Source organism: Arabidopsis lyrata (assembly GCF_000004255.2).
Source record: "Arabidopsis lyrata subsp. lyrata unplaced genomic scaffold ARALYscaffold_2, whole genome shotgun sequence".
In the NCBI taxonomy this organism is placed as follows: domain Eukaryota; kingdom Viridiplantae; phylum Streptophyta; class Magnoliopsida; order Brassicales; family Brassicaceae; genus Arabidopsis; species Arabidopsis lyrata.
Window position 1 is genome coordinate 17,165,740 of NW_003302554.1, and position 22,250 is coordinate 17,187,989.

The following is a 22,250-nucleotide window of genomic DNA, read 5'->3' on the forward strand; positions in this document are numbered from 1 at the left end:
AAACCTTATAAGTCCGCTGGAACACCCTGTAAAAGCCGTGGTCACACCATACAAAACTGTGGCAAATACTCTGTAAAACCTTTAAAATACCTTGTAAATTTTTCCCGCCAAAAATTTTCCCGCCAAAAAAATTTCGCCAAAAAAATTGCGGAATAACTTTTCCCGCAAAAAAAAATTTTTGGCGGGAAAAATTTTTACGAAAAAATTTTACAAGGTATTTTAAAGGTTTTTACAAGTGTTTTGGCGGGAAAATTGGGGGATCACTTTTCCCGCCAAAAAATATTTTGTATTTTGTGGACCTAATTTTGTTTCAAATAAGGGTAAAATGGTCATTAAAAATTAAAAGAGGGCAAACTTAAAAATGGACTCTCAAAGGGGGCATTTTTGAAAAGGGGTATTGAAAAAGGGGCATTTTTAACAATTTCTCAAAAAAAATACTCAGTTCCTAAATGATGTATTTTTTAGATTTTTCACACATATTAAAAGTTGATTATAAATGTATTATTTTTTGTGATTTACATTCTATAACTCTAAACCAATAATATTCAATTATGTTTTTTGGAAGTTTACAATTCATCAATAATAACTAATAAAATATTATGAAAAAACTAAAAAAATCAATCTTCTTGAAACAAATGTTTTTTCATAGAAAATAGATCAATAAAGAATGGAGGGAGTATGCAACAATAGTTGGTTATATAGATAGTTGACATTTATTCTAATATACACTATACATTTTTGGAATTAGTTTATTTTTGTCTTTCAATGAAATTCACAAACAAAATAATTACAACCATTTGACGATGAAATTTTTTGATCTATAACACGATTAGATGTGAGATTTCTAATAAATTAGTTAGCAAAACAAACTTGTTCTGCCAAATTAGTTTTCTTGTCAACATAAATTAGGTTTATTATTAATGAGAGATGTCGCTAAATAAAAATTAGTCATAACTCATACTACGCACGGAACGGAAAAGACCAATCTCTAGACTTTTTTTTTTTCTTATGAAGTGAGAGCATTAAAGTGGGACAACTTGTTGCACAAAAAAAAAAAAAGTGGGAGAACCTGATAGGAAGATAGTACGTGGTTATATAGTTGGAGAGATTAAATTTAGTGTTAATTAGCTGGAGTTTATACCTGGGAGGAATAATTTATATAGAAAAAACATACTAAAACTATATATCATACATATTAAAATGAAATACTATTGAAATACATTATCTAGAGAGGTAGCTTAAAAGGTATATACCACTGTGTTTGGTATATTTTTCCCTCACAAGTCAACTTACTTCCTAGGAACAAACCACGAAGTTGCCACTCTTTACATTATTACCCACATACTATTATTTTATATGTTTATCATCTGATCAACATCAAATCGAATTTAGGTTGAATTTCAGGTTCTCCAACATTATTTCGTACGGAAACGTATGGGTAGAACTTTTGTTTTGCACACGACTAAACTTTTTAGTAATTTAATTTATAAGTTCTACATTGAGATTTCATTGACAATTAGAAAACTTCCAAAGTTTGTAAGTGGACAATAGCTAACAATTCCAAACTCGGAATAGGCAGAGTGGTAGCCCGTAAGGGCCTAACCGTTAACACGGTGGACCAGTCCACTATGTAGCACCTCGGTGCGTTCCTACCGGGATCGACTGGATAGCCGATAGGGTTTATCAAAAAATAGCTAACAATTAACAAAGTCACGCAAGATACAAAAAATATACATGGGTTGATATCTTAATTCACGAAAGTTTGAATGGTGATGACAAGTAATAACTATGGTTGTGGATTAATGTGACAAGTAATATATGCTCTAACGATAGAACTTAGAAGTATTCCACGGTGGAAATGCTTACCGTTTCAAATTTCAATGTATTTAATATTCCAAAATATTACTAAAAACAAAATTTAGGAGAAAGAGTTATTTAATAGTCTAGCAATTTTCCAAGGTTTGTATGTGGGATTATATAAAGCAAAGTCACACAAGATAGTGCATATATATATATATATATAATATTATAGCCTATAGTCTATAGTCTATACTCTATACTATGGTAATAATAATATTAAAGGTTAAAAATTGGTGAACAAAAAGACAAAAATTACGAACCTGGCGGTTTCAGGCATGAGCATTCGCCAGTAAAACGTTAACGCAGCGGGAAGAGCTCCGATCATAAGAATCAATCTCCACGCTATATCCGATTCCGGGGGAGCCAAAGTTTCTAACCCCGCCACGTTCGTCTTCTCCAAGCTCCCCTCTCCGGCTGCGTTCTTAAACGCCACACACACAACCATAGTCACAGCAGAGCTCATCAAAATCCCTAACCCTTGCATCGAGAACACGGCAGCTATAAAAGCTCCACGCGTCCTTTTATTAGCAAACTCCGACATAATCGTGGCGGAAAGAGGATAATCTCCACCGATTCCAAGTCCAAGAACGAATCTAAAGAATCCAAGACTAACCAAAACGCAAGAACGCCGAGTCGTGCAAACAGAGAAGCCACAACCAAAAGAGCTAAAAACCATGATTAAGAGACAAAGTCCATAGACTTTACGACGTCCGATTCGGTCGCCTAAGTAACCAAAGATGAGCTGACCTAAAGCAGTGCCAAGAAGAGCGATTGCGTAAGAAGTTGAGAGAATAGCGGTTCCGATTGAGTCTTTGTGGTAATAGATTTGACTTATCATCTTCATGATCGGAGCTATACAGAAAAGATCGTACGCGTCGGTGAAAAGTCCCATGCCGGCGACTATTATGGCTTTGAAATGGTACCACTGTATCCTCGCCGCATCTAAAGCCGATAACACTCTTAACGCCGGCATCGTTTCGTCGATTTAAGGATTTTTTCAAGATACAGAAAAATGAGAACAATATATAGAAGTCTTTTGTCTTTTCATTTGGAGATTTTTTCTTCTTCGAGACAATATGGAATATGCTTTTGGTTTGACTGCGAGGAACACAACACCTCCCTGGATCGAGTCCACTTCTTTAGTTGACTTTGATAACATTATTAATATAAAAAATTGTGTTAAAACTTTTTCCTGAGTCTAAGAACATCTTAAGGAATCGGATCATTGAACATGATTTTACAAAAAAAAAAAAGAAACTAGAACATTCTTGAGTCTCTAACCTCTGAATCCGAACCAAAGACTTACAGGTGCTACTAAATGCTGATTAAGCATGGACCGGAACTATGAAGTTGGGATACGTACTCCGAGCTTGACGACAACAACTTCAAAGATCCCATCAGGTCTAAATGTTGGAGAAAACAAGCGAGGATCCACTTGTCCTGGAAGATTAAACGTGATTGAGAATGGACCAGGCGGGCAGAGCTGTTGCACCTGCATTCTGTATAAGCATCCGGTGTCACTTGGAATCGCAATCTCAGGTACTACTCCTTGGATGCAAACTCTTCCCTCCCTCTGAATCTCACATTTGATCTTATCTATCAACAGATCAAATCATCAAAAGATAGGATTTTGGTTCAAAGTTCTTTCAGACACAGATAGTGAAAAAGAATGCAGCTTTCTTTTCATGTCATTTGTGATTACCAAACCCAAAACATGAAGAATCCAATCCATTCCGGTTTTAACGGGTGGTAGTGAATTAGAAGGAAATTCCATATTGAGACAGAGTCTTTCCACTATTCCAACAAGAGTATTATCAACGAAAGAACAACAGGAGAAAAGAAGCGTGAAGGCTTACCTTGATTTTTCTCAATGCCAGGGAGAGAGACTCTGAAGATGTAAGCAACTTCGCTGACGCCGATATCGACAAGACCAATGGGTGGCCCAGCAGAGCCTTGCTTAGCAGTACCAGTGAAGAATACATGTGAGATCACTTTCGAGTGAGTAGTCTGATTATTCTCAGTGTTCATGGTGTTGCTTTGTCTGATTACCTCTTGTGTTTTTTCCCCAAGAGATAGAATCCAAACCTACCTGTTAATAATAATAATATCACAATTAAGAAAGAAAAAGAAGAAGATAACAATCAAATCAAGCACTTGAAGATGTAAAAGCAAATAGACCTATAAGATTATCCTATACAAGCAGAGCAAAGGTTAAAACTTGAAGAGTAAAAGGGTCCAATCCTCTGAAGGAAGATTCCAAGAACATAGAATTCAAAGTACAAGGGAAGAAACAAACTAAGCTGGATCCATGAACGAAGTTATTAATTTTGATTCTGAAACTCAAATCATTTGAGCTAGATTTCTCAAATCAATGCGTTTCATAGTACGAATCAGTCGAAATCATTGAAAATCTAAGCTCAAACAGGTCCATGAAATTAGTTTTTGAAATTGATCGATTACGTTCTTCTTGGCTATTAAAACCCTAGAATAAGTGGCGGCGATATAGCGATGATTTCTCATCTTCCTAGAGTTAAAGAATCAGATTCAAAGTCGGAAAAGAGAAGACCCAAAATAGAAAAACCCTAATCTCGATTCTACAATGCCGAAACAGAAAAACCCAGGAAATTTCTCAAAACGAAAACGGATAAGGAGGGGGGTTGGTTTAGGGTACCGTAGCGAACTCCGGTAAGTTCCGATGATGGTGTTGACTGCGAAGCTTCGTGAAACAACGTGACCGTCGTCGTCGTCTCTGGATTTACCGGTGAATTTTGAGGTGAGGAAGCCAAAATATAACTTAGCTGGTCAAAGTAACCACTCTGAACAAGCCACGTGTCAGGAACTTTGTTGACCTGTCTGACTAACCAACCTTGAAACCAAAAATATCCACATTTTTTACATGCTTTAGTTTAATAAACACTACGTATAAATAAATATCTCATCACTTCTACCAAAAAATAAAATAAACATCTCATCAGTCATCACTGAAATATTATACAAAAGTATTAGATACTAAATATTTTTCGTTATAAATGATGAATTGAAACTAAAAGATATATGGCTTATTTAGGAAAAGGTATACAGTATACTTTTTTTTTGATATACAGTATACTTTCAAACAACAACGAGGTATTCGTGCATTACGCGTATATATTTAGTTTATAATTATATCATATTCATACCATGCCTTTACCTTGTAATAAACCACTTTAATATATAACTCTTCGTTGACCATTTTAGAACGATCAAAATCAAATCGAAGAAGAAACCACGGCGAAAAATGGAGATGTATGAAGAGAAGAACAGAGGAATAGAAGGCAAAGTCGTAGCCGTGACGGGTGGGTTGGGTTTAGTCGGCTCCAACATATGCCTTGAGCTGCTCCGCCGTGGTGCTCTCCAAGTCCGCTCATTGGATTGCCGCACCACCTCTCCTTGGTCAGACCTTCTCAAAGAATCTGGCATCCAATGCATAAATGGTATTCATCTTGATCTGACTCTCTACTCGAATCAACGAGCTCAAGATTTAAGATTATGACCATATATAATATGAGTGTAAACTTTTTGAATCATGTGCTTTCAACTCAAAACCAATTGACTACGAGTACATTGATCCATCTTTTATATAAAGGTTTGATCTATCAGTACCACTTCCACTTTGTAATATTCTAGCAATATATATACTTGTTCACATTATTATGTCAGGAGATGTTGTGAGTGGAGAGGACGTAGAAGAGGCCCTTGAAGGAGTGGATTGTGTGATTCATCTTGCTTCGTACGGTGGTTCGGGTAAGGAAATGGTTCGGACTCATCGGATCGAGGAAGTCAACGTGGAAGGGACGCGTAACGTTTTGGAAACCTGCATGAAGAAAGGGATCACGAGGCTAGTGTATTTAAGCACACACGGTGTCGTTTTCGGTGGGAAAGAGATTGAGAGTGGAGATGAAACTCTACCTTATGTAGCTTCCGATCAATACGTTAGTTCATATGATCGGACTAAATCTATTGCCGAACAATTGGTTCTAGAGAACAACGGTCGTCCTGTTGAGTAAGTGCAAAGTCAATATTTTTGTTGTTTGTTTTTTCTTTTATTTTTTTTATCTATTTATTTATCTTGTTGTTTACTATGTTAGGATTATGTTTTTGTGAACTGTGGAAAATTGGAAAACAGAATAAGTTATGTGAAACTAAATGAGAAAACTAACTAAACTTTTAAATTACAGAATACTCGAATAAAAATTGAGTAATTAGATTCGTGGAGCCATGCTACTGTTTTGCGGATTACCTATGTTAACCTATACAGTATAAAACATATTAGTAATGCTAATGTCTTCTATATGTTTATGGGAATATAGGAATGGACGTGGAAGTCTTTTATCTACGTGTGCGATTCGTTGCCCGATTGTTTATGGACCGGCTGAAGAGAAGTACCTTGATAGGATAATTTCCGATGCAAGATTGGGTTTATTCCTCTTCAAAATCGGCGATGCAAGCTCGAAAACCGACTGGATTTATGTGGATAACATTGTATTCGCGCTCATGTTGGCAACCACCGATTTACTCAATGAACACTCGAAAGCCTCAGGGAAGGCCTACTTTGTTTCTGATGGTAAAATTTACACTCTCAAACTTTGTTTCTTTATACTCTGCTTTTATCAATTTACCTCATTTTTGTGGTTTATTTATGCAGATAATCCAATAAATTTCTTCGAATTTCTTCAGCCACTTTTAAAGAATCTTGATTATGATCTTCCCAAGTTATCGCTATCAGTTTCGCTTGCGGTTCTACTAGGAACAATATGTGAAGCAATATACACAATGCTAACACCAGTACTAAACCAAAGGTGGATTCCACAACCATTGATTCTTCCACCTGAAGTTTATAAGGTTTGTTAGAGAGTAGTTTTGATTACATTAGAGAATAAGAAATAAATCAAAAACATGAATTGGCATGAGCTTATAACGTTTTTCTTAACGTAACAGGTGGGGGTGACTCATTACTACTCGATCCGCAAAGCCAAGGAGGAACTCGGGTACGAGCCCACGACACAGCCCAAAGAAGCCATGAGCGAAACCTTTACATATTTTAAAGACAAGAAAAGGAGAGAGGTCGATGGTCCAAGCATTTACGCGTGGATTTTCTGTGTGATCGGTTTGCCTAGCATTATATCAGTCGCATGGCTACCGGACATTGGACCCATACCGTTGTTTCGAGCCATTGCGTTGTTTATCTTTAGGTCGATGTTAGTGTTGCGGATAGCATCGGGGATTGTGGTGACAACGCATGTGAGTGAAGCAGTTTATGCGTTATGGCTGGCTAAGAGAGTGGATCCCAAGAATGCAAAGGCCTGGTTTTGGCGGACATTACTTCTCGCTACTTTCTCGCTTCGATTACTTTTGAAAAGAGCCAAAGAAGTAAAACAATCATCAACATTAAGAGAAGGTCTTCTAACCAATTCGGGGTCGTCAATTGCTTAATGATTCGTCATGTGAACAAATTTAAACCATGCTTCGAATATTCACACTACGATATCATTCATTATTGATCATATTCGACATTTTTAATTGGTAAAAAATATTTAGCCGTGGACTTTCAGTTTATCAAAAAACAAAAACCGTGTAAATGTTGTATGGAAATTAGTAACTGAAACATAGTGTCATTTAATTTGTGTGTCGAATTGGATGTATGCAATTTAAATGTTGGTGAATAAAACAAAAATTTTAATTGTTAGAATATTATTATATTAGAAAATTATAAATATTGAATTTAATCCTTAGTCACTTAAAAAAAAACTTTGTTTATGATTAAAAATAATAAAAATTGAAACAGGAAAAGGGAGAGAGATTTTGTGAAAACAGAGAAGCGGACATATCTTGAAACACATGGCAGCGATTTCTCCATGGCTTTCTTCTCCTCAGAGCGTTTCGTCTCGTTATATTAAGAGCTTTACAGGTACTCTCAATCTCTATCTCTCACACACACTTCACTGATTCATCGTAGTTCGTGTACAAAATTCATATTCTTGCAGCTAATTCTTTCCAGATTCCAGAAGATGTTCATCAATTCCTGTAGCAATCTCAGCTCTAGACAGCTCCAACGAGGAACAACATCGAATTTCGTAAAATTCACTACCTTTCTTTATGGGTTTGTTCTGAATCTGTTTAAAGTCTTAATCTTTTTTGTTAACAGGTCTAGAGATCATGTGGGGATTAAAAGAAGAGAAGCCATGTTACAGATAGCTTCCTCTGTTTTCTTCCTTCCATTGGCCGTTTCACCTGCATTTGCAGAGACAAGTATTGTTGAGCTCTTTTTAATGTTGATTCCTTGAGAATATGGAAGCTTTATAAAACCGTTTTGTTTTATCTTATCTCAGATGCATCAGAAGCTTTCCGTGTGTACACAGATGAAGCGAACAAATTCGAGATATCAATCCCACAAGGTAAACTCTGTTTTAGAGGACTTATGATAGTGAACAAGTCATGATGACTGATGAAAGACTCTGATTTGCATTCATACGAAGAAGATTGGCAAGTCGGGCAAGCAGAACCTAATGGATTCAAGTCAATCACAGCCTTTTACCCTCAGGAAACTTCAACTTCCAACGGTAAATTTATCAAGATTTGTTTCTGTTTACTTTCTCTGGTTCACAAGTCATGAGTTAACTGATAGGTGATGTATATGGATCTTCTCAGTGAGCATAGCGATCACTGGACTAGGTCCGGACTTCACCAGGATGGAATCTTTTGGAAAGGTCGAAGCTTTCGCTGAAACACTGGTTAGTAGTCTCTCTACTTGCAATTCAAACAAACAAATTCTCTGTAAAAAGATTTTCCTTATAAGTGTCGACATGACATTTATTTATAGGTCAGTGGATTGGATAGAAGTTGGCAAAAACCAGCAGGAGTGACTGCAAAGCTAATCGATAGCAGATCTTCCAAGGGTAAATACAAAAATCTCAAATAAATGAGAATCTCTCAAGTATCTGCTTTGTTTAGTTGACACAATTTATGATCAGGATTCTATTACATCGAGTACACCTTACAAAACCCTGGAGAAGCTCGCAAGCATCTGTACTCTGCAATTGGAATGGCAACAAACGGTTGGTACAACCGCTTATACACTGTCACAGGACAGGTAACTCTAGTCCTATTGCCACGATAACCTATTTGATTGTTTTTTCTTTAATGTCTAACACAATGACCCTCTTTGGGTACTACAGTTTACAGATGAAGAATCTGCTGAACAAAGCTCCAAGATCCAAAAGGTAAGACAGACGACACTACCACAATCACAGAGTTCACCAAAACCTGTTGCTGATGACCTTTTCTTTGTTTTTGCAGACAGTCAAGTCTTTCAGATTCATCTGAGAATGTTATTCATATCTATCAGCGGAACTATATTATTGAATTGATCAAGCAATTTGTTTACTGAACAATCACTTTTTTCAATGAAATTCTGAGAAAAGAGCCAACTCCATACTTTGAAGTAAGCTTCAGATAAACAATTCATCAGTGTGTTCAGACATGGAAGAAGAAAGAACCCTAAATATGAACAGTCACAGACAAAGGACATGAATATGTTTTACTTACAATGCAGAACTTGGAGACAAAGGCTATATATACCTATCAATGTTACTCACTACACTCCTGCACCTGAAGGAAGTGTAGTGGCATTACGACTTTAGACTAGAAAAGAATCAGATTTTGATTCTACCATATGTATATGCTTGTGTATGTGTGTATATAATATATATGCATATTGTACACCAACTTATTACTAATGGTCTTCCCTCCGAGGGAAACCCGCTATGGTGCCTTCAAACTCAACCCGAGCTTGAGCCAGTAGCTTTTTTGTGACTGTGTTTTATACACATTGATGGATGGGTAAGAAAACGGAAGCGTAAACCCTGAAACTCCAATTTCCTTTTCTTTTTTCCTTCTGAGCCTTCCAGTGAGCAAGACTATTTTATATAACCTGTACATCAATAAGATCCCACGTTAATGAGATCAGCATTATGATGATGACCATCCTCTGTTTATGCATTTACAATAATGCAGAATAAGAAACACATACCTTAAGGGTGCAAGATAAATAACGTGCAAGACTTAATAATACAAGAAGTCTCTGCTGCCACATCTAGTAGCAGTTTCACTACCGCTTAACTTCCTTTTTCCCTCGGTCCTCAAGAATAACTGAAACCATTACAATCATACAAGCGGTGGAAAAAAAAGAAACAAATGTGCATAATTCCTCAATACTACACTCAAAGTAAAGAAAGCATAGTGTTAATTCTCACCTTGTTGTTTGGTCAGAACCGCTACTCTGCATAAATTGAGGGGAGTGGACAATGATATGCGACTGTACAGGAGCAGGGCCTGTTATACCTGACATACATAATTCAAAAGAGGACATAACTAATTGCACATAAACTTAGCTTTTCCATAATGCCTCTAACTCAGAAGCGATCGAGCCAGTACTCTTGAGATTTGATCACTCAGAGCATACCTGAAGGGTAAGGACCTTGAAGAGCAGACATAGATGAAGTGGTCATCGCACTGACCGTGGGTCCACCAAGCTGCAGAACATGGCTTCCTGGAACTGAATACCCTTGAACTGCTGGATAACCATGGCCACTAGGAATAGTCTGACTTAGTTGCCCGTATTGATATATGGGTGAATTCACTGCTCCAGGTACTCCGTAGACCTGAAGGTACTGCTGACCCATGTATGGACCATATAAACCCTAAACCATGAAACAAGCAAAGACATAGCCAAAGTTACAAGACATTTAACTACGGAGAGAAATAACAGCAAGTGCTCATACCCAATGCTAACCTGTGATTGTGAGTACATATACTCGGGTCCATAAGCGGTTACCCTGAGATAGAAAATAAAAACAAACATTAGAAACAAATTCAATGAACTGTAGAAACTTGCGCAAAGACATCAGTGTACTGTGTGACATAAGAATTGCAAGACTCACCCATAAGGATAGACAACTCCTTGCTGGTAGTTATAAGGAAGTGGTTGCTGATACGGATAATTTCCAATAAGTGAACCACGAGGACCCTGCACATTTCCAATGTACGGGGAAGCAGGTCTTAAGCGTCCTAACAACACACAAAAACCCACCAATGCACTAAATTACGAGTATTCTACAACAACATATAGGTAGAGAATATTAAACCAAAGCAAACCATTCTAAATGAGAGAGCAAGACTGACCAGGCATATTAGGTATCAATGCATAGGGCAATGGAGGCCGAGGTCTCCCAAGGGAAGCAAGATTACAATTTGCACGTCTACCGTCTATAATCGGAGTTGGGTCAGCACAAGCTCTCCTAGCAGCTTCGGGATCTCGGAAAGTCACCTATAAATCCTCCATATGAAATAGAAACAGAGCACTCAATCATTCACAAAACAACTGCAACAGAATCACACCAAAATTAATGACTTTTCTTTGTTCTGTAACTATTTCACACGATCCATAAGAGTTATATGACAAAATCCTAGTTTCAATTGTATCTCTCAAGCAACATTTAGCATCTCTATGAGACATTCCAGAGCAAGAAAGATTGAAGAAGGAGAAGAGGGGACTCACAAAGCCATAACCTTTGGATCGGCCAGTGTTCTTATCAGCAATGACAACAGCTTCAAGGATTTCACCGAACTGTTCGAAATGCCGACGAAGGGTTTCACTTTGAGTCTCCCAAGCAAGGCCACCGACGAATACCTTTGTGAAAGTTGTATCACCAAAAGGAGAATTCAAGTAGTGAAACCCAGAACCCGGAACAGACTGATACGCCATGATTACTTACAGGTGAGTGAGATAGAGAAGAAGAAGAAGAAAAAATTGAATCTTTATGCCAAAGAAAAGAAGATAGAATTATGAACAAGGATCAATTCTTCTAAGTGATGATGATAGAGGGTAACCGAGTAAACCCTAGAGATAATTGCAATGATTAAGCCCAGTGAAAGTGATGAAACCAATTGAATGAGAAGCGGAGATTCTAGGGTTTACTCGGTTGTGTGAAATAGAGATGGAGAAGAAGGGAGAAAAAGTGAGATTTGGGGGAAACAAAATACCTAAAAGATCATTCCCTACTAATAATGACGAAAGGTAAAGAGATCAAATTTCCCGGAAAAAAAAAAGGAAAAGCAAAAGCAGTGTGGGTTTAAGGATGGGCCACAGAGAGAAGAAGAAGAAGAAGAAGAAGTCGGTGGGTGAAATTAGGGTTTTTGTACTAAAGAAAGGATCACAAGAAATTATAAACAAAAACGAAGCTACAGGGTCGAAATTCGAAATCTGTAGGAAAAAAAAAAAACTTGAAGCAAAAGTTAATTAAAAACCTAAAAAACTAAAAGAAGGTAGAAAGATGAATCAATTTTAGGGTAAAGGGTGGTTTGGTTTGGGGAATTCCATTGATGGTGATGATGAAGAAGTTGGTGATGACGATGAAGATGATGATGATGATGGTGCGTGATTTGTTGAAGATGAAGAGAGAAGAGAGAGCGAAAGATACTTTTGTTTCTGGCCATTGTAAATGACGTGGGGCCCATATTTATAACTCTAATTCTGTAATTAACGTCGTAATCATCGATCTATGTTTTGTCTGAATCAAATCTATCCGTTGTAACTTGTAAGTAAACGTTACAGTATTGTGAATTCGTTTTGCTGCGAAGGCAAAAAATAATAACTTTAGTTAATGGGGTGTTAATTTAATCCAGATTTCGATACGATTTTTGGTTTTATATCAGTTTATAAAACTTGTAAGTCACTATCAAACTTGTATAACTCGGAAAATCCCAAATAAATGGCTAGGGGTTCATGAGCTCGTGACTCATTTAACCCCACAAGTCCACAATGTGGTCCAAATGTCATTGATATTATTAAGGAACCGTAACCACTAGACTACAAAAACTTATAACGACAATTATATTTGTACCTACTAGACTATCAAGCTATAACGGCATTTGAATTGGTTTTTATTTTTGCCGCGGACTACGATTCAGACACTTTAAGTCTAGTGGTCGGATTCAAATCCAATAAAAACCAAATTGTTTTGAGATATAAAGAAACCGTGAGACTCTGAAAGTGATAAATATCTGAAGTTTTACAAAGAAGAACACCAATATGATGATAGATAGTGGATTTGAGAATGAAATGATTCTAACAAAAAACCATTTCATGGAACCACTTTATGTAATGTGAAGAAACAGTCACTGTGAGTAAGCTATGCCTTTGGAAGATTACCAGCTACTTCAAAGCTCACAACAGAATCATCAATGGTTTCTTCTAGTGGCCTAAACTTCCACCCTAAATTCTTCAACTTCTCTGCACTTAGAGGCCTCACTTCCTTCTCTTTTACCTCAGTGAAACTGTCATTATACATTTCATCAGATCAGACCGAAATCTCAAAGTTTTAAATCAACCCTTGGTTCTTACTCTTACCTTTCAGGGAAGTTGCGTTTAGGATACATATTCTTGAGCTTCTCCATAAGAGTATCAATGTGAAGTGAATGAGAATTGCATATGTATCTTCCTTTTGCTTCTCGATTTTCATACACCAACAAAAGTGCATCCGCAACATCACGCACATCCACAAGATACAGTTGATCGCTCAACAAGGACTTTATACCGCCTAAGAAGAGACACCAATTCATCAAATTTTCAAGAATGAATCAATCACTTAAACCAAAGTATGTAATATATAGGAGGTATGAGAAACACACATTACATATTTAACGTCACCTTTTATGAATTTGAGAAGTCCCAAACTACTAGAGTTAAGCGTAGATTGTAGCCTAGGGCCTATCGTGACAGACGGACAGAGTGTAACAACCTCAGCAAAGTTTCTCTTCCTCCACTCTAAAGCTTCACGTTCCGTTAATGTTTTGGCCAGATAGTAATAAGGCCAATAACCCTGAGATCCTCAGGTTTTGCGTCGCAGGAAACACTCAATTTTGTTACTGTCTTTAGTTTATATATATAAAACAGAGACAATCTGACCAACATGCTAGCTTCAAAGATACAATATTACCTCAAGTGAGTGAAGGTATTGAGTGTCTGACCAACAACCCTCGTCCTTAGCAACATCTTGAGGCCATTTTGGATTGTAGACAACTGCAGCAATTGATGATACAACCACAACTTTCTGCACTTTAGTTTCTGTGCATGCTTTTAGAACATTCTTGGTGCCAGTGAGAGCTGGTTTAATCAGTTCTTCCTGAATGTTTTAAGAATTTTTTAGTGATTCAAGAAACAAACAAAACAAGAATCAATGGTTGATTAGAACTTGCCTCTGCGAGAGGAACTCCTTCAAAAGGCACAGGAGAAGCGATATGGAAAACGCCAGAGCAACCATCAATGGCTGAGAAAAGACCTTCATAATCAAACAAATCTGCCTTGAAAAGTTTCAGATTCTGTGCAGCATTATCCAATTTCCTCAAATGGTCATTCTTTTCATCACCTGAGAACAATGAATCAATGCATGCAACTTTCTCAAACTCAAGAAACAGAGAAAATTCAAAAGTTCACTGAGTAAACAAAGAGATAGGATTTGTCCTTTCTTCTCCCTTACAAGGATCTCGAACGGTTCCATGGACAGTGTAGCCACGAGAGAGAAGAAACTTGACGAGCCATGAAGCAATAAACCCTCCAGCACCAGTAACACAGACCTTTTGCTTTTCAGCCATTGGCGTCGTTCTCTTTAGCAACTTAAGAGATGCTCTTTGGAGTGAACGAAAGAGAACACAGATCTCGAAGTATTTATACACAAGTCACATCTTATTTTAACAACTCGTCTTTAATTTAAGTAGCGTATAAAATTGAGGGAATTAAGCTGGATAAAGATTGCAAGTTTAGATTTTACAGATATTGAAAATTTGAAATGTTAAATGAATTTTTGTATCCAAGGAATAATAAAGAATCAAGTTTTGTTAACCATTTCATAAGATTTTTTTTATATGAGTTTTTTTTTTTGATATTAATTCATATATCTTTTTAACATATGTGATAATCTTAAAATTTAAATATTTGAAGAGGGGAAAACATTTCTACATGATACTTTTCTTAAGTTAAGAAGCCTAATTTGACCTTTCTTAGAAATCCACAGTGATTTCCACAGGTAAATTACTGAGTTAAGGAAACAGAAGGAACTTTGAATTTTATCATGAACAATAGTTTAACACAACCTAATTTGATCACTTTTTCTCTCACGCTATTGGGCAGAAAAGTCTCCAATGATAAAGAAACAAAAGAAGAAAAGACAATGTTGGATTGTGCAAGAACAGAATCAGAGTAATTGGAGTAAATCAACAACCAGAACTGATTTAAAGTGAATCCAAAAGAAAGATTTTAGATAACTAGAGCTTTGTCGGTTTGTACTAAAATCGGAGATTTCCCCTTAACTAAACGTAAGAGCAAAAGAACACTAAGATGATGAAAATGATGAATTGATAACGGACAAGATATATATCAATAAGGAACATGTATGATCTCAAGGATCCTTTCCGTGGTTGAGATGCGACGAATTTGCACCTTGATCTTTTTTTATAAGAAGAAGAGAAGATGGTAGAAAACAAGGAACTAACGCCACCACGAGACACAAAGCTACTAATATAACCACTGACCAGCTTGAATAAGGTATGCCCATGAGTTGTTCTTCACAAACTGTTTTTGTTACCAAAGAGTTTTGAGACTCAGAAGTAGGTACAAATATGCAAAAGAGTGCTTATCTCTCAATGTAAATGGATACATAATGTAAGAGCTTGCCTATATTGTAAATGATGATAGATCTTTCTTTGGAATTTGGTATTGCCACAATCCCCTCAGGTTCCACGGTCACCAAAACATTCAATCCAGCCTAAAACCAAAAGCTGAGGACATGTTCGAAGGAATTAACAAAAGCTATATATATTCTTGATGGCAATACCTTATTATTAACTTCTTCAAAACTTTCCACCTTGAACATCAACTTCTCAGTGTTTAGTAATCTCCTCATCTGGTTTAGCTTCAATCCCATTTCACGGTTCTTTAGTAGTTTCAGAGAAAACCGAGCTGGTATCTGTTTAAGGCCAAGAACATCAGATGTCAATTCAACAGCACAAAACCTTTGAAAACAAAGTTGATCAAAAGTAGCAAAAAAAAAAAAAAAAACACAGAAGCAGGGTATGATATCTTCACTTCATAACAAGAATTAGACTTTACTCCTTCTAACTTGTAAACCCGAGAACCTGATTGCAATGACAGAGTCTCTCTCCACAATTCCTTCCCAACATATAAAGCTTTCACATCAAACCTAATAACAAATCAAGAATCAAGTATTATTAGCATAACACGATAACTTAGTCCCTGGTTGTGTGGAGACAAAAATCACAATCGAAAGTTGAGAAGTTTCAAGAACACTAACATGTTCTCGTGGCCGAGACAAGGCAAACCATTTACGAAGACTAAAAGACATAACAGTATGTAGCAGAGTGTTCTGTGTAATGGAAACGTCGATTCTTTTCGGATTCCAATCTTGTAATCAGAAACCCTGAAATCGTAGATTCCCACAAGTACAATCGATTTAGGCTCCATACGACCTTACTCCAATGAGAACCAAACCCAAGACACAGAAGAGATTCTTTAATTACGTCGTACAAGAAAACATCCTACTGGACAAATAGGACCACATTATTGCTTAGACCTAGTCCACTAATGAAAGCTGTTATTCAGTACTGTTTCAGAATTAGATCCAACATATCATCAAGCTTATCGACATAGCCCGGTTTGGCCTAATTTGGTAACTTGAATTTTTTTTTTTTTTTATGTCAAAGGATCATCATATAACTTGAAGATTATCTTCCAAACATCTTGTAATTATCTTTTAAATATCTTTCTTTTTTATTTTATTTATTAATAAAATGAAGGATTTGTGCGTTTGTAGGAAGGAATCTGAGAACATAAAACCAAATGAATATTATTCGAGGAGCAATTCAATTTTTTTTTTTTGTCGTCTAGATTTATTATTAATTGCAAATTATGAGAACTGTTACATAGACGATTCTACAACTGACAATTCCTTCCGACCCTTACTAGATTCACGACAGACTACACTTCCTTCTTCGTAATCTTGATGAATACCTTCAATGATCCACGACCTGGCGACACTTCCTTCTCTGCGTAGAATCCTGGCGAACGGCTATAATTGTACATCGCTGGAGATCTCTTGCACACTTGCCTCCATTAATCTGCAAATTTGTTAATAAATCGCAATACTTGGAATTTGAACCCCAGACTTTTTGGTGTAGAAGCATTAATCAACCAATGGACCAAGGGGATTTCCACGCAATTCAATCATCAATGGGTTTTTAATAGTCAATTACTTAATTACTTTAGGGAGGTAGGTTTTATTTGTCAGCTTACTTCGAGTAAGGTCGAGATCCACCAGAACGTGACAATGTGACTTCCACTGCTTCAGGACAAATCAAATATGGACCTACGTCACAAAATTAGTATTATAACAATTTATCATTTTTTATTCTTACTATCTTGTGTCTTGCTTGCTACCATTCACATTTTTTTAAAATTGCATGATATTATTATTTACTGGTTTAAATTTTAAAACTTCTCACGTTTATAAAAATAAAATTATACTAATAATTGAAAATTATTTCATTTTTGAATTTTATTGATATATAGTTGACAAAAAGGTTATTACTTATTAGTATAGGAAGTTTGTCTGGATTAGTTTTTTTTTTTTTGTTTGTAACGTGTATCTCGTTAAGAACTCATATGTATTATATGAGCCAAATCAATTCATGTAAATTAAAAATGGTTGCTTTAAGGCATTCAAAATTTCTTTCGTGATTTGATTATTTTCTTGGGATTTCCACGCTAAATATTTATTATCTTAGAAATTCAGACTGATATAGGGATATTTATAATTTTCTATATAATGTTCAACGCATAGGCATTGAATGGTAGTTGTTGTAAAAGGATTGTGTAAACATGCTATTTCTAAAAAAAATTATACTTGGAATAATTTTGTTGCGAGTAGAAAATCCAAAACTATGTTAATTTGATCCTTTAGAAGTAAATTAAACCGTGCATCCTCTAATTCGACAATGTGATCCAATTAACCAAATTTACCCAAAGAAAATGTAATAAAGAGGTTATCTTATCAAATAGTGATTCTTTTGAGTTTATTAAGTAGTGCTACAAAATGGTCCCTTTGGGACATCGGATAATAAAAAAGTACCGCACTATAAAAATATAAACATTTTAGTTTAACATGTTTATGTAATGAGATGTTTTAGGCACCATTAGTCTTTGAGGCCTAATTTGCAACAGAAATATCCATACTATGACTATGCTATCTTGGAAAATTGTTCATTTGGACTCATATGTAAAGTAGAGTTAATTAGGTGTATAGCCAAATTATGGATGGAAATTAGACAAATTATCATGACATTCTTTTTTTTTCTTTCGCAAATGATTATTCATCTCTTCGTTATCGTAAAAAAAGATGAATATACTCCACGATAAAAGATCATATCTATAGTTTCCAACATAAAATAATAGTATATAAGTAGATGATACTACCGATGTTGTTGAATCTCTTTGTTATTTACTTTGTTTTCATGCTCGTATGATTAGTGAACCATTCAAAAAATCATTTTTTACCGACACGATTCAAAATTACCAATAAAATCATATACGACAGCTTCAATTTCATATGAAATAGGAAAAAAATCGCGGAACATATTAATTCAAAATTACAGTAACAACAACAATTAGAAAACATAGTGATTTTGTAAATAACATACTGTATGTTTTTGAAGAAATTATTATGCATAAACGATATTGTAAGACAGGTTGGCTCGTTGGAAAACATATCAAATTAATTGAAGTACACAAATATCTATAATTAATGCAGATTTTTGTGAATCAATCATCATTCACAATTTCACATCCTCGTATGACAACTAATCCAATTCCTCATCAAATTTTGTTTTTTTTTTTATAAAAAAAATGCGTGAAATCCTAAAATTAGATGAGTTACGAAAATTAGGCAAAAATAAATAAATTAAATCACAAAACAATTTAAAAAAATGGAAACAAAAATAATGAAGAAAAAGCAAGCTGGTCCCCAACAGACATGCGGGTTCGTCTCCTATAAAACTTGTTTAATCTCTCCTTCACACTTATCACGCCACCTCACCTCCTCCTCTCTCCTCTCTCTCCCTCTGGAGAGATTATTCCCTCCAATGGATCTCCGACGGAGGCCTCCTAAACCACCGGTTAACAACAACACCGACGGATCTTTCCGTTCTTATCAAACCCGCACTTCCGATGATGATCACCGTCGCCGGACTACAACGATTGCTCCTCCACCTAAAGCCTCCGATGCGCTTCCTCTTCCATTATATCTCACGAACGCCGTCTTCTTCACGCTCTTCTTCTCCGTCGCGTATTATCTCCTCCACCGGTGGCGTGACAAGATCCGTTACAATACGCCTCTTCACGTCGTCACTATCACAGAACTCGGCGCCATTATTGCTCTCATCGCTTCGTTTATCTATCTCCTAGGGTTTTTTGGTATTGACTTTGTTCAGTCATTTATCTCACGCGCCTCCGGTGATGCGTGGGATCTCGCGGATACGATCGATGAAGATGACCACCGCCTCGTCACGTGCTCTCCACCGACTCCGATCGTTTCCGTTGCTAAGTTACCAAATCCGGAGCCTATTGTCACCGAATCGCTTCCTGAGAAAGACGAGGAGATTGTGAAATCCGTTATCGACGGAGTGATTCCATCGTACTCGCTCGAATCTCGTCTCGGTGATTGCAAAAGAGCGGCGTCGATTCGGCGGGAGGCGTTGCAGAGAGTCACCGGGAGATCGATGGAAGGATTACCGTTGGATGGATTTGATTATGAATCGATTTTGGGGCAATGCTGTGAGATGCCTGTAGGATATATTCAGATTCCTGTGGGGATTGCTGGACCATTGTTGCTTGATGGTTACGAGTACTCTGTTCCTATGGCTACAACCGAAGGTTGTTTGGTTGCTAGCACTAACAGAGGCTGCAAAGCCATGTATATCTCTGGTGGAGCCACCAGTACGGTTCTCAAGGACGGTATGACTCGAGCACCTGTCGTTCGGTTCGCATCCGCGAGACGAGCTTCCGAGCTTAAGTTTTTCTTGGAGAATCCAGAGAACTTTGATACTCTGACAGTAGTCTTCAACAGGTTCATCTTCTTAACCAATATTTTCCCGTTTGATTTGATTTTGTTGACTTTTAATGCGTTTGACGTCGTCTGGTGGGCATAAATAAAAGATATATTTCCGAGTGAGAAGACTTGTTCAACTAGATTTGATTAGAAGCTTTTACATCGAATTCGTGTTATAAAATTGCATCGAAAGTATTTGCAAGGGGATTTACTGACGAAGAAGTGGATATTTGGATGCAGGTCGAGTAGATTCGCAAGATTGCAAAGTGTTAAATGCACAATCGCGGGGAAGAATGCTTATGTAAGGTTCTGTTGTAGTACTGGTGATGCTATGGGGATGAATATGGTATCTAAAGGTGTGCAGAATGTTCTCGAATATCTTACCGATGATTTTCCCGACATGGATGTCATTGGAATCTCTGGTGAGTTTCCTTCTCTGTGTGATTGATTTCACTTAAAACTCTTATTTTGTTTGATGGTGCTATCTCGTGAACTTCTGAGAATCTTTATTTTCCTTCTTTATCTTTTGGATTCACATTTATTTATCTTATTTCTTCAGGTAATTTTTGTTCGGACAAGAAACCTGCTGCTGTGAACTGGATTGAGGGACGTGGCAAATCAGTTGTTTGTGAGGCTGTAATCAAAGGAGAGATCGTGAACAAGGTCTTAAAAACGAGCGTGGCTGCTTTGGTCGAGCTCAATATGCTCAAGAATCTTGCGGGCTCTGCTGTTGCAGGCTCTCTAGGTGGGTTCAACGCTCATGCCAGTAACATAGTCTCTGCTGTGTTCATAGCTACTGGCCAAGATCCAGCTCAAAACGTGGAGAGCTCTCAATGCATCACCATGATGGAAGCTATTAACGACGGCAAAGATATCCATATCTCAGTCACTATGCCATCTATCGAGGTAAACTGATCAAATCTCTTTCTCTCTGAGCACACTTGTAAAGTCTCTTGGAAATTTCAGAGAGTTTGATTATGGGTTTTGTGGTTTGGATTATCAGGTGGGGACAGTGGGAGGAGGAACACAGCTTGCATCTCAATCAGCGTGTTTAAACCTGCTCGGAGTTAAAGGAGCGAGCAAGGAGTCGCCGGGAATGAACTCAAGGAGGCTAGCGACGATAGTGGCCGGAGCAGTTTTAGCGGGAGAGTTATCTCTAATGTCAGCAATTGCAGCTGGACAGCTTGTGAGAAGTCACATGAAATACAACAGATCCAGCCGAGACATCTCTGGAGCAACGACAACATCAACAACATGATATGAATCTCTCTGGCTCAAAACTCACAAAGAAGGACAACAATCCAAAACAAGGGCAAGGCATTTTACAACTCATTCGCTCCAAAATCGCTGGTGGACAGATTTAAGCCATGTGCGTGTGCGTTGCCCTTTTTGTTAAATAAAAAAAAACTATTTGTTTTGTTTGTTTGACTTGAAATCTTTTTTTGGATTGAGGATCGAGAGAGAGAGATTTTACACACTTTCTCTCTCTCTCTCTTTCTCACTCTCATGGATAATTCGTGTCTCTTTGATTTGTCTAAGCTTTGTCTTTGTTTGTTAGGAAGTGGTCTGTATGAAAAAAAAATTGTGTATGCAGTTGCGTTTGGGGACATTTTTGAGTTTTTTTCTCTGTTTTGTTTCCTCTCTACATTTTTTTTTTTTGTTATATATAAAAATATTTCCCTGTGTGTTTGGACATCTCTCTCTGTGTAGTAGTTGTTGTTGGTAAATATAAGGTTTTTTTTTCCTCTAGAAGAGTACATCTATATAATATTACAATCTATCTATGTGTTCCTACTACACTTGCACTATTTTAATGGAAAAGAGAAAAGACTCCCTTTTGTTCACTAGGTCAAGTGATCAATAGCTTTCGAGACTTATATGTTTGCATGATTGGGATTCAAATTAAAGAATTATATATATTATATATATAGGTAGGCATGGACATTCGGGTACCTATTCGGGTTCGGTTCTTTTTTTTCGGGTATCGGATCTATTCGGGTAGGGGGTCAAGACCCATTCGGGTATTCTAAAAATTCGGTTCGGGTTCGGTTCGGAATCGGGTCGGTTCGGGTATTTTAATAAAAAAGCAAAATACCCAAAAATAACCAAAAATACCCGGAATATTTTTGGGTTCGGGTTGGGTTTGGGTTTTTAACTCATATATACCCAAATCTAACC

The 22,250-nt window shown here is 36.9% G+C and overlaps 8 protein-coding genes across 13 annotated transcripts in view; 3 read left to right on the plus strand and 5 right to left on the minus strand.

Moving 5' to 3' along the window:
- LOC9323704 (probable inorganic phosphate transporter 1-9) overlaps positions 1–3,011 on the minus strand; it is a 5,801-nt gene extending 2,790 nt beyond the window's left edge. Inside the window, exon 1 of the mRNA XM_021035323.1 lies at positions 2,121–3,011. Coding sequence (XP_020890982.1) covers positions 2,121–2,833 — 713 coding nt within the window. The 5' untranslated portion in view covers positions 2,834–3,011. The remainder of the gene's footprint in view (positions 1–2,120) is intronic.
- Positions 3,012–3,021: 10 nt separating this feature from the next.
- On the minus strand, positions 3,022–4,647 carry LOC9325147 (increased DNA methylation 3). 2 transcript variants are annotated; one of them, XM_002889038.2, is made up of 3 exons: positions 4,532–4,647; positions 3,717–3,949; positions 3,022–3,456 (listed from the first exon to the last, which is right to left on the minus strand). In XM_002889038.2, exons 2-3 carry the CDS (start codon positions 3,886–3,888, stop codon positions 3,203–3,205), a joined length of 426 nt encoding a protein of 141 aa, XP_002889084.1. In that variant the 5' UTR covers positions 3,889–3,949; positions 4,532–4,647; the 3' UTR covers positions 3,022–3,202. The 2 variants fall into 2 exon arrangements, with proteins under 2 accessions (XP_002889084.1, XP_020890984.1); XM_021035325.1 differs by having other exon boundaries at positions 3,717–3,945; positions 4,532–4,633.
- Positions 4,648–4,990: 343 nt separating this feature from the next.
- Positions 4,991–7,455, plus strand: LOC9325148 (short-chain dehydrogenase/reductase family 42E member 1). Of its 2 annotated transcripts, none has more exons than XM_021033937.1 (5): positions 4,991–5,333; positions 5,563–5,902; positions 6,210–6,463; positions 6,545–6,741; positions 6,838–7,455. In XM_021033937.1, exons 1-5 carry the CDS (start codon positions 5,138–5,140, stop codon positions 7,330–7,332), a joined length of 1,482 nt encoding a protein of 493 aa, XP_020889596.1. In that variant the 5' UTR covers positions 4,991–5,137; the 3' UTR covers positions 7,333–7,455. The 2 variants fall into 2 exon arrangements, with proteins under 2 accessions (XP_020889596.1, XP_002887640.1); XM_002887594.2 differs by having other exon boundaries at positions 4,994–5,333; positions 5,560–5,902.
- A 220-nt stretch (positions 7,456–7,675) lies between these two features.
- Positions 7,676–9,333, plus strand: LOC9323705 (psbP domain-containing protein 3, chloroplastic). 2 transcript variants are annotated; one of them, XM_021034894.1, is made up of 10 exons: positions 7,676–7,807; positions 7,898–7,973; positions 8,045–8,148; positions 8,229–8,294; positions 8,379–8,459; positions 8,548–8,630; positions 8,720–8,795; positions 8,871–8,989; positions 9,075–9,119; positions 9,196–9,333. In XM_021034894.1, the coding sequence occupies exons 1-10, from the start codon at positions 7,738–7,740 to the stop codon at positions 9,220–9,222; spliced, it is 747 nt and encodes a 248-aa protein (XP_020890553.1). In that variant the 5' UTR covers positions 7,676–7,737; the 3' UTR covers positions 9,223–9,333. The 2 variants fall into 2 exon arrangements, with proteins under 2 accessions (XP_020890553.1, XP_002887641.2); XM_002887595.2 differs by having other exon boundaries at positions 8,376–8,459; positions 9,196–9,326.
- LOC9323706 (RNA-binding protein 38) lies at positions 9,332–12,364 on the minus strand. The gene is made up of 8 exons (XM_021034893.1): positions 11,456–12,364; positions 11,080–11,224; positions 10,839–10,965; positions 10,691–10,733; positions 10,361–10,598; positions 10,152–10,239; positions 9,929–10,047; positions 9,332–9,829 (listed from the first exon to the last, which is right to left on the minus strand). Exons 1-7 carry the CDS (start codon positions 11,660–11,662, stop codon positions 10,038–10,040), a joined length of 858 nt encoding a protein of 285 aa, XP_020890552.1. The 5' UTR covers positions 11,663–12,364; the 3' UTR covers positions 9,332–9,829; positions 9,929–10,037.
- Positions 12,365–12,896: 532 nt separating this feature from the next.
- Positions 12,897–14,799, minus strand: LOC9325149 (cinnamoyl-CoA reductase 2). The gene is made up of 6 exons (XM_002889040.2): positions 14,436–14,799; positions 14,155–14,324; positions 13,896–14,081; positions 13,607–13,778; positions 13,307–13,496; positions 12,897–13,233 (listed from the first exon to the last, which is right to left on the minus strand). Exons 1-6 carry the CDS (start codon positions 14,548–14,550, stop codon positions 13,089–13,091), a joined length of 978 nt encoding a protein of 325 aa, XP_002889086.1. The 5' UTR covers positions 14,551–14,799; the 3' UTR covers positions 12,897–13,088.
- A 313-nt stretch (positions 14,800–15,112) lies between these two features.
- LOC9325150 lies at positions 15,113–16,620 on the minus strand. Of its 3 annotated transcripts, none has more exons than XM_021034897.1 (5): positions 16,266–16,620; positions 16,064–16,154; positions 15,789–15,920; positions 15,629–15,719; positions 15,113–15,526 (listed from the first exon to the last, which is right to left on the minus strand). In XM_021034897.1, exons 1-5 carry the CDS (start codon positions 16,433–16,435, stop codon positions 15,354–15,356), a joined length of 657 nt encoding a protein of 218 aa, XP_020890556.1. In that variant the 5' UTR covers positions 16,436–16,620; the 3' UTR covers positions 15,113–15,353. The 3 variants fall into 3 exon arrangements, with proteins under 3 accessions (XP_020890556.1, XP_020890555.1, XP_020890554.1); XM_021034896.1 differs by having other exon boundaries at positions 16,040–16,154; XM_021034895.1 differs by having other exon boundaries at positions 16,016–16,154.
- A 2,310-nt stretch (positions 16,621–18,930) lies between these two features.
- On the plus strand, positions 18,931–21,815 carry LOC9325151 (3-hydroxy-3-methylglutaryl-coenzyme A reductase 1). The gene is made up of 4 exons (XM_002887596.2): positions 18,931–20,090; positions 20,313–20,494; positions 20,632–20,978; positions 21,076–21,815. The coding sequence occupies exons 1-4, from the start codon at positions 18,952–18,954 to the stop codon at positions 21,328–21,330; spliced, it is 1,923 nt and encodes a 640-aa protein (XP_002887642.2). The 5' UTR covers positions 18,931–18,951; the 3' UTR covers positions 21,331–21,815.
- The last annotated feature ends 435 nt before the right edge of the window (positions 21,816–22,250 follow it).